Below are 10,914 nucleotides of genomic sequence, written 5' to 3'. Positions count from 1 at the left end.
TGTATGGAGGTAATGGCTTTTTTTGAAAAAAAAACTGCCTTTTTGTCTTCCTCTCCATTTTTATTTTCGATTTCCAACATTACATTTTGATTAGTCTTCTTTCTTTTTGCTATGATACTCATTTTTTTGGGTTTCATATTAGCTTGCATGTTTTTTCTCTTGAGAAGGACTTGAAGAGGGAAAGGAGGGCTTTCCCTTCTTTCCTTTCTCTTAGCACTCAAGAGGGAAAGGAGGGCTTTCTTTCTTAGTGAGCCCTAAGTTGACACCCATATCACAGCCCTAAGATTCTTATTATAATGAAAGATATAGTGAGCCCTCATCCGACACCGATTGTGTTAACATACAACCCTCTAAATGGCTTGAAACTTTAAGGGAGAAGATTTCTAAATGGCCTGAATCACTGAGGGAGAAGATTCAGGCCATTCAAAAATATTCTTTCTCTTGAGGTGGGACTTGAAGAGGGAAATGAGGTATTTCCCTTCTTTCCTTCCCCTCAGCACTCAAGAGGAAAAAGAGGGTTTCCTTTCTTAGTGAATCCTGAGTTGACACCCATATCACAGCCCTACGATTCCTATTATAATAAAACATATAGTGAGCTCTCATCTTGTGTTAACTTACAACCCTCTGAATTGCTTGAAACTTTGAGGGAGAAGATTTCTGAATGGCCTGAATCTCCGAGGGAGAAGATTTCTTTGAAGAAGATTTCTTCCTTTTACTTTGCTAGTAATTTTAAACTTTGCGAAGCTGCTTCCTCTTCATCTTTCTTTCCTCTAGAGTCATTCCTTTGCTTTGAAGAGAGTGCTTCTTCTTGAACTTTTTCTTCACATATATGGACATTTTGAGACTTTTTCAGGATATATGATATGCATGCTTTAAGAGCTTTTTAGAAGTTATTTTTTTGTGTATGAAGGGAATGTGATTTTTTGGGTCCTCAATTTATTTTTTGTATATAAAAGAGATTTTTTTTTTGTGTATGGAGGAAATGGTTTTTTTTTTTAAAATGCCTTTTTATCTTCCTCTCCATTTTTATTTTCAATTCCCAATATTACATTTTAACTAGTCTTCTTTCTTTTTGCTATGATACTCATTCTTTTGAGTGTCATATTAGCTTGCATGTGTTATCTCTTGAGGAGGGACTTGAAGAGGAAAAGGAGGGTTTTCCTTTCTTAGTGAGCCCTGAGTTGACACCAATCTCATAGCCCACACCGATTGTGTGGGCTTACAACCTCTTGAATGGCTTGAAACTTCGATGGAGAAGATTTATGAATGGCCTGAATCTCCGAGGGAGAAGATTTCTTTGAAAAAGATTTTTCTAAAGAAGAGTTCTTTTTCTTACTTTGCTAGTAACTTTCAACTTTGTAAAGGTGGTTCCTCTTCATCTTCCTTTTCTCCAGAGTCATTCTTCTGCTTTGAAGAGAGTGCTTCCTCTTCAATTTTTTCTTCACATCCATGGATACTTTGAGACCCTTTTCAGGATATATGATATGCATGCTTTAAAAGCTTTTTAGAAGTTGAATTTTTTTTTTTGGTGTATGAAGGGAATGAGATTTTTTGAATCCTCAATTTATTTGTTGTGTATAAAAGAGATTTTTTTTTTTTTTGTGTATGAAGGGAATGACTTTTTTTTTAAAAAAAACAGCCTCTTTGTCTTTCTCTCCATTTTTATTTTCTATTCCCAACATTATATTTTAACTACTCTTCTTTCTTTTTTTTTTTTTTATCTTCAATAAAAACTTTGTGGGTTTTTTGGGCTATCCCACAGCATTGCATGGACTTGTTTCAAGATTTTTTTCAATAAGGCTAAAGTTGTTTTCTTTTTATCCCAAACAAGTAATGGATTAAAACCCTAGGTTTGATATTTATCACATTTTTAAGAACTTCACAATTTCATTTTTATGTCTTTTTTCAATTTTGAATCAACATTTGGTGATAATGGAAAAAAGAAAGAAGATAATTATAAATAAAGAAGAGATTGCAGAAGATTGTTGTTTTCATTGCAAAGATGAAGGTGCTTTGAAAATTTGTGACTACAAATTTTTGTTTCTCTTTCTTGTCATCTTTTTCGAGTGATTCAAAGATTTTTGCTTTTGAAGAATGAACCAGTATTTCTTACTGGGATTATTGTAGGATTCACATAGGTGTTCAATCAAAATAAGATTTGTTATTCTGAGTAAATAAGTATGAAGTATTATGCTATCTTAATTGTACTTGGTAAAAAAAAAAGACTGACTAGAGAATATACACTTAATAAAAAAACAAGTCTTTTCACGATAAATTTTCAAAATTAAGAATTAAAATTAGAAAAAATTGCTATTTAACTTATGGTAGGAGAAAAATTTTTAAAAATTTATTATTTAGTTTCTATAATATAAGAAAGCTCATTAGTTAATTTATTAGTTTTTAAAAATATACTAAATCATCTATGATATTTTAAAAAAATCTATTAATTAATTCTTTTGTTAGTTTTAATTGTTTAGTGTTTATTATTTAATTTTTGTAATATGAGAAAACTCATAAATAGTTTATCTTTCAGTTTTAAAAATTACTTTAAAATGTCTTTAAAATTTTAAAAAATATATTAAACTGAAATTACTTTTTTTTTGAATAATTAAACTGAAATTACTTTAAAATGTCTTTAAAATTTTAAAAAATATATATTAATTAGTCTGGTCGTGCTGAAAGCATTTTAGATTTTTATTTAATATTTAATTATTAAAATTAATAAAATGATTAATTAATAGACTAAATTAAGATAGAATATAAATTAGTAAGTCTTAATAAGAAGGAGAATTAATATTTATGAGATAAATATTGGGCCTAACTATATAAGTATCACATAGGCTTAGTCTAATTTGGAATTGGACTTGGGCTTAAAAGAAATAACTCATTGAATGTTATGGATGTTAAAAGTAATTTGGATTAGTCCAAGTCCATTGGGTTTGGAAGAGAAAGGTTTTTGGGCTTGATCTAGATCCACATGGGCTTAACCCAAGTTCAAGGACCATGAAGCAAAGTGGCTTGAATATGGCCGAAGAATGGCTTAATAAGCCATATGAGATGTGGATAAATATGGAGCCATACTTTTGTCCTCTTCCACACCAAATGGAATAAAAACATTGTCTTCTAAGTGTTAGGCCAAGTGTTGGAAAACAAAAGGATTAACGAAACAGTATGACATATGAAAATGTAAAGAAGTTACCATTCTATTTTTTTTTCTTAAAAAAATACAGTATTAATCATGATATAACACAGTAAGAAAAAAAAAAATATTAGCATTCGATAAATAAGGTACAGGGCTTCGGCAAAACTATCCTTTCTCTCGTTTCAAGAAGTATATACTATTGAACAAAATTTGATTGAAGCTAGAGAAAATGAATGGTTCCAAGAAATAGAAAGAGACCTACTACTACTGTTGTTTTTGAGAAGCAACGCCAGTCCAGTAACTTTTGACTGCGACAAGAATTTTCTCAGGATTAAATGGTCCACTTTCGTGGTCCATTATCTGGCTTTTCCATTTCATCCCATTTGTTATGCCCTGTATCTTCACAAGGATTTCTACATTGTCCCTAAATATAACTGTCCCTTCCGGCCTTAGAATTCTGTCCATCTCCAGCAAGATATATGAGATGTCGCACCTTCAAATGCACAAACAAGGCACACGTTGAATCACAAAGGCATAAAATAAACCTCAATTTTTGTATATTTTTAATTTCCAAACAGGGGAAAAGTGGTCGTTTTCATAATTAGTTCAAGTATTAGTATAATTACCTGTCCTGATATATGCTGAAAACTCCACTGGCATGTATGAGATCATATGTTCTTGGATATGTCGACATTGCCTCACACCAATCCTGATATGTCCCAATCAACCCTCGTTCGAATATAACACCAAGTGTGTCTCGATCCGAATTGGCAGGTACAACGTTCATAACCCACACGGGATATTTCAACAGTGCAGCCGCAAATCCACCGAGGTAAGCATTCATGTCCATTACATTCCGATATCGCCCATGGCTCAGGGGGTTGATCATATGCTTATAATGCGTCACTCTTTCCTTCCACAGCTCATTATCCTGCTTGAATTTCTCTTCAGTGATGCCTGGTATGGAGCCGCTGCGAATTCTGGGAGGTATCGCAAATGCACGCTCTGGCCATTTCTCCAGTGCACCACCAGCAATTTCATCATTGCTGCTCACCTCTGGTAGCGGGGTTATGCAAGCTTTCATGTTCTTGTACCTTTTTGGTTTATTTATTTTTAAGAGCACACGTTATGCACAAGGCAATAAGAGTTAAAGCAAAGATCTTTATTAATTAATAGGATGATAGTATGAATTTAGAGAGTACCATGCAGCATCTGGGTTGTCTGATTTGCATATGTGTGGTGTTTTATAAACCTTCCTGCTTCTAATGCACTCCTTGTGATTGATGGGCTTTTGCCAAACTGCGAGATCATTCTTTTCAATCACTTTCTTCCAGCACAACCGCCTGGCTAAATTCTCGAGAGCGTCCTGTTCTTGCTTCAAATCTTTTTTGGTTCTTTCCCAACCTCTCCAGTAGCTCTTCCAGTTAATCGGAGGTCCAGACAGAATCCAATAACCACCAGGCCTCAAGACTCTGTCCACTTCAATTAGATATAAACCATCTGTAAAATGCAAGGACAAAGGAAGTTCTCAGATGGAGAAGGCTTTTCTTCTACCTCAAACGATAGTGTTTTTGCATAAATTTACCCCCTGAATGGTTAGTTCCATGAAGACCTTACCATAGTCGTTCCAAGGTACCAAGCAACGGGAACAGTGAGCCATATCAAAAGCCCTTGCTGGGAAAGGAAGCCTTTCCGAAGCCAGGATGCCAATCATAGCAGGAACTCCTCTCTCCAATGCAAACTGGACCTGGGCTTCATGTGTATCCCTTGGTGCAAAAGACATAGTCAAAATGTCCCGTTTCAACAGGTAGGCACCCCAACTTGCGACCTTGACACCCACAGAAAATTCAGAAACAGCGTATGCTAATGTTGAGAAGTTACTAAATTCTTAAACCATCATGGTAATTTTTATAAATATCAGGGAGGAACACTCACACCACAGCCTGTGTCAATTGCAGTTCTGATGGTTCCACCAGTAAGAGGAATAAGCTCATTTATATCATCTATGTATGCATCAGCTCCAAGAGGGAACGAGGTGCCTCCACCAGGGAATCTGAAGCGATTACCCTCTAATTGAATCCAATTCTGCACGGCCTTCTCAATACTTAGTTCTCTGTGTGGGATATTGTCATACCAGGCATAGTCACGGCTCTGAGGCCATGTGAAGGGAGTCTTATATTTTGGGGGAGCAGGAATCAGGCAAAAAAGAAGTTCTTCCTTTGTAGGGCAATGCCTCTCCCTGTATTTCATCATGTCCCTCGAGAATTTTCTTCCCCTTTGTGGATGTTGACAGGGAGTGTACTCACTGTAGGACATATCACATGGTTGAAAATTAGCAACCGAGTCAGTATTGTTTATCTCAATCTGATGGTGGCTATTGAAGTCTAAGGCAACAGATGAGGATGATGATGATGACGATAATGATGATGATGGATTATTAACTGCTGCTCCAGGGCTTGCAACTTCACAACCTACTCTACTATACATCTCAGATCGACTGGTGGGAGGAGCGCTATTCTGCCAAGCTCCCAAAGCGTAAAAAACTACGCAGAGGCCGCTGATGCCCAAGATCCAAGTTAGACGTTTCCTCTTGGATTCAAGCTGATGTTGCTTTGGGGATCCAACGTAGTCCTTCGCCATTTTTATCTGTAACAGAACTCCCTGCAAAATTTCTCAACCCCAAGAATAAATAATTAGATAAGATAACACATCCCGTCATTTCTATAAAGCTGCCTTCCGACCTGATCAAAACAAGCATTGCGCACAAAGATTACTATTTTTCCACCACTACTCATACTTAGTTTAATTATTGTGAAAAAATTATAAAGGGTTTGCAGAAAATCTGGCAGAAAACTATGCCCACGTGTCATTAAGGAAACCAAAGACTAGCAAATTGATGAATTTAGTTAAAATGCAGATATAATGAAGAACTCAAAGGCTATATGTCAGAGAATTGCATCAGAAAGGAGAAGAAAAAGGTTGAAGAGGGATTGGAAGTGTGAAGAGAAGCTGAATATTAACATGCTGAGAAAAATAAATCCTAATATAAAAACTGCAAATGGAAAAAAAAAAAAAAAAAAAAACACCATCTGCACTATAAACTCCAGAAGATAATCATAGAAATATGAGAGAAATTTTCTCACTGGGGATCTTGTGATAAAGTCACAGTACAAAACTTTCCTTCCATGTTCTATGCTTATCTCCTCCTAATAACATACAAAAGAAATTGAAGCCGAGAATGAGCAAAGAAACTTCTTTTGGGTCATTTTTGAGCTCTTTCGTTTTTCTTTATAACAAAATACAAATCCATAAACGACCTTGCCCAATCCAGAGCAAATGCTTATATAACAACCAATGGTAGTAATCTAACCTTTTCTCTTCAAAGAAAGAAAAAGAAAAGGGAAAAAAGAACAAGACCAAAGGAGAGTACCTGATGAAGAAGGTGACCCTGAGCTTCAGACAGCTTTTCACTCTCCAAGTAAAATAACAGTAGAAAGCAAACAGCTGAACATGAGACTCCTACTAGTGCACAAGATAAAAAAAATGTTAAAGAAAAAAAATGGAGAAGTGCAGGAGATGAACATATAAAAAAAGGTTAAGGATATAAAAATGGGAGACATGAAAAGGGAACGTTGAAGGTCTCCGCCATTACAGGAAGAGGAAAGTGGTAACTGGGTACGGTTTGTTATCTTAAGAGAAAATATAAATGGAAGAGTTGAGGGAGTGTAGTTGAATATTGAATGGATATTGCTATTTTAAAGTGTTTTTTTAAATTTCTTTGTTTAATTCCAGAAATGGAGGAGTAGAGGACTGAGAGGATTGATTTGGTCTAAACAACAAGTGGTGGCAGATTCTGAGTGTTCACAAGAGACTGACCAGCCTCTTTTCACGCTCCGCCATCTCCTCTCTGCCTCTTCGAACGAAAGAAAAAAAAAAAAAAAAAAACAAAACAAAAGACCCCTCTCCTCACTATTGATTAAACATCCTTTCCCTACTTTATTCGCTCCTTTCAATTTTCTGGTCGGATGCTTTTTTTACTTTATTTTTCTTTTAACCGATGCTTTTTACATACTTTTTTTTTCTTTTGTTTTTTTCTTTAGAATAGTTTTGACTAAAATTATAAAATTTCTTTTAAACTATTAAGTATGGATTAAAAATATAAAATTTTATTTTTTAATTTAAATTTATTTTTAAATTATTATTAAAAAGTTAAATAAAGACATTAATTATTAAAATTTAAAGAAGAAAAAATTATTTTTTCATTCATTACGTATAAGATAATTGACGAATTTATTTTTTAATTTTTAAAATTTGATATGTTAAAATTAGAAGGTTCTCCATAAAAAATATAGTTAATAATAGGAAAAATGACTGAAATATCTTTTTTAATATTCAACATTTTAATTTTTAATATTTAATTTTTATAAATTTATAGGATAACAAAATTATGTTTACAAATCAAAACAACAAAATGAAAATCTTAAATTCAATATTCGTAAATAAAAAAAATTTTCAATAAATTTAAAATTTAAACTCAATAAATATAATAAAAATAAAGAGAAAAATACATTTACATTTCTGAAATATAACTTAATCAACATATTTACTTTTTTATTTTTTGAACCCAACTCTTTAATCTCTTAAATTTAATCCTGTCAAAATCTAAAAAAAAGAAATCTCAAACTCAATCTTCAAAAAAAAAATATCTATAAATTCAATATTTAAACTCAACAAATATAATAAAAATAAAAATATAATTAAACTCAATATAAGTTATTTTTGTGATGCGGCTGTCAATCATGGTTTGTCATTTGAAAAATAAATTAAAATATTTTTGATATTTTAAAAAATTTATTAATTAATTTTTCTGTTAATTTTAGCCGTTAAATCTTATTAAAAAAAATTTAATTAAGAAACTTTTTAATAATTTGAGTGATCAATTAATAAGTTTTTTAAAATTATAAAAATTAAATATTAAAATTATTGATGATAAAATTAACGAGAGAATAATTAATAGATTTTTTAAAATGTAAAAGATATTTTAATATATTTTTTAAAATTAAGAAACTAATTAATAAATTTTTTTATACCGTATTAACTAAATAATAATTTTTCACATTTTATTTTCGATAAGGATATTTTTGAAATTATATTTATTATTTTATTATTAATAAAGATATTTTTAAAATTTATATTTATTATTTTTATTTTAATCACGAAAAAATTTTAAATTTTAATAAAATTAAATCTCAAAATAAAAAGTGTTAAATTCTGAAAATATAGAAATAAATTTATTAATTATACTATATCTGATAAACTAAAAATTAAATTTTAGCTTATAATCTCCTTATTATATTTGACCTTAAGTGATAATTTAAAGGAAAATTTAGAGAAACATAAACTTTAACATTTTTGTTGAATAGCTTTTTACATTCTTTATCTAACGTAATAGGAGGAATAATAATATAATTTGATTGTAATTTTAATTTAGATGTTTAATGAATTAACATAAATTAGTATAAGGATAGAGATAGATATTTGACTGAATAAGAATAGTCAGCTTACCTTTGAGTGCTATTTGTGATTGTCTATGCAGGCGTCCAAGATAAGAGCATGTAACTGGTTCTCATGCAATCTAAATGATATTGGTTAATCAATTTCCCCTATTTAAGAAAAACCAAATGATAAATGGGTTTGAAATAGGCAAAGAGCCTCTTTATGGATAAAACATAAGGGATGCGCCTTAGTTACTCAGATAGGATTGACGAAAACACATAAGCAGGATAATAACGGAAACAAAATGAATTGTCCGGTCCGGTCTGGTTCGCATCAACTCAATTTTAAAATCAGCACAAATAAATATGAGTTTTTAATATTCAGATTCAGTCTAACCCGCGATAAGCACCAACAATCTATTTTTTATTTTTTAAAAAATTAAATTAAAAATTAAAAAAATTAATTAAATTCATACCATTAATTAAAATTGCATATTACATCAACCACAATAAATAAATTATAATTAATAAATAAGTTTTATTTTTTTTTCCTGTCATAATACTATAATTATCTACCATATACCACACATTCATAAAAATTAATATAAAATAATAATTTTAATAACTTTTATAATTTAAAATTATGAGAAAAACAACTTTAACTTATATTTAAATTAAAATATAAACAGAATCTGTTAAAATAATCTAAATAACATAATAAACTTAATAAAAATTACACAAAATAAAAAATATCAATCAATATTATTTCTCTTTAAATCAACGACATTTAAATTTTATTTGAATATTGATATATTTTCTCTATCTTCTCTTCTATTTTCATTCACATCTTGATTTTTACTTATAAAAAATAAATTAATAAATAAAATAATGTTCTTTCAATAGTTTTAAAATTGTAGTTGGCAGATCCGTCCGATCTATTTTGCGTGAACTTGATATCTAAACAGACCGAATAAAAAAATCTATTTTAAAAATAGTCTCAAAATTCTTATTTAAATTTTTTAAAAGAATATGGACGATCAAGATTTAGAAAAGTAATTCCTTGTTCTTTGTTTTTAGTAGATTTTTCTTTTCTCATGTTCTTCTTCCCTACATCTAAAAATAAGCCAACCCAACTACCATTGCTATAAAAATGAATCTATAGTAAATATTACAAATTAGTACTTTATATACTTAAATTATAGTCATAAATCAACGATAATAATTTAAAAATCGTTCTATCTACGTTTATTTTTATAATATAAAACCTTGTTGTAACAAATAAAAAGTATAATTAAAATTATAGTTTGGAAAAATTACTTCTTAGTCCCTGAGGTTTAACGTAATTAACACTTCTGTCCCTCTATTTTGGCGACCCAACACTTAAGTCCCTCACTTTCTCTTCCGTCCAAATTCCTAGTCCTTCCGTCCATTTAAACCGTTTGGTCAAAGAGTCAAAAGTGAGAGGTGATAATTTTTTTTAGAAATACCCTTCTCTTAATGTGAAATTCCTATTTTTTTTTTCTCTTTCATGTTTTCTCCAGTTGAAGAAGAAGAAGAAGAAGAAGAAGTTGCAGCAAGGGTAGGAAGAAGAAGAAGAAAGAAGAAGAAGAAAAAGAAGAAGTTGCAAAAAGGGTAGGAGGAAGAAGAAGAGAAGAAGAAGAAGAAGAAGAAGAAGAAGAATAAGAAGAAGAAGAGAAGAAGAAGAAGAAGAAGAAGAAGTTGCAGAAAGGAGGGTAGGAAGAAGAAGAAGAAGAAGAAGAAAAAGAAGAAGAAGAAGAAGAAGTTACAGAAAAGGGTACGAAGAAGAAGGAGAAGAAGAAGAAGAGGCATTTGGGTTTGGGTTTAGTGAGAGTTAATTTTGTCAATTCACTTGTCCCAAACGGCTATTTTGGACGGAATGACTACGAATTTGGACAGAAAATAAAGTGAGGGACTTAAATGTTGGGTCGCCAAAATAGAGGGACAAAAGTGTTAATTACGTTAAACCTCAGAGACTAAAAAGTAATTTTCTCTTATAATTTTATTAAATATAAAATAAATCATTTATTAATATGGGTTATTATCATAGTAGAAAATTGAATTTTTTTTTAATAATTTTAAAATATTATTTTAATAGTATTAAAGTAATAATTTCACTATAATTAAGTTATTATTATCAAAATTCTAAAATATAGTATTACATTAATATTCAAGAGAGTCTATCATCTCCATCGATCACTGTCATTTTTATTATATGTTATTTTTATTTGTCATTTAGCCGTAGTATTTACTTTAACA

The 10,914-nt window shown here is 30.7% G+C and overlaps 1 protein-coding gene across 2 annotated transcripts; it reads right to left on the bottom strand.

Moving 5' to 3' along the window:
* Nucleotides 1-3,179: 3,179 nt before the first annotated feature.
* Nucleotides 3,180-7,082, bottom strand: LOC110619398 (probable methyltransferase PMT18). Of its 2 annotated transcripts, XM_021762834.2 has the most exons (7): nt 6,573-7,082; nt 6,286-6,348; nt 5,078-5,803; nt 4,760-4,970; nt 4,345-4,642; nt 3,769-4,236; nt 3,180-3,635 (listed from the first exon to the last, which is right to left on the bottom strand). In XM_021762834.2, the coding sequence occupies exons 3-7, from the start codon at nt 5,780-5,782 to the stop codon at nt 3,407-3,409; spliced, it is 1,911 nt and encodes a 636-aa protein (XP_021618526.1). In that variant the 5' UTR covers nt 5,783-5,803; nt 6,286-6,348; nt 6,573-7,082; the 3' UTR covers nt 3,180-3,406. The 2 variants fall into 2 exon arrangements, with proteins under 2 accessions (XP_021618526.1, XP_021618518.1); XM_021762826.2 differs by lacking the exon at nt 6,286-6,348.
* Nucleotides 7,083-10,914: the final 3,832 nt, after the last annotated feature.

The sequence above is a fragment of the Manihot esculenta genome, chromosome 1, assembly GCF_001659605.2.
Source record: "Manihot esculenta cultivar AM560-2 chromosome 1, M.esculenta_v8, whole genome shotgun sequence".
In the NCBI taxonomy this organism is placed as follows: Eukaryota; Viridiplantae; Streptophyta; class Magnoliopsida; order Malpighiales; family Euphorbiaceae; genus Manihot; species Manihot esculenta.
This window is presented reverse-complemented; position numbering and strand designations above follow the sequence as displayed.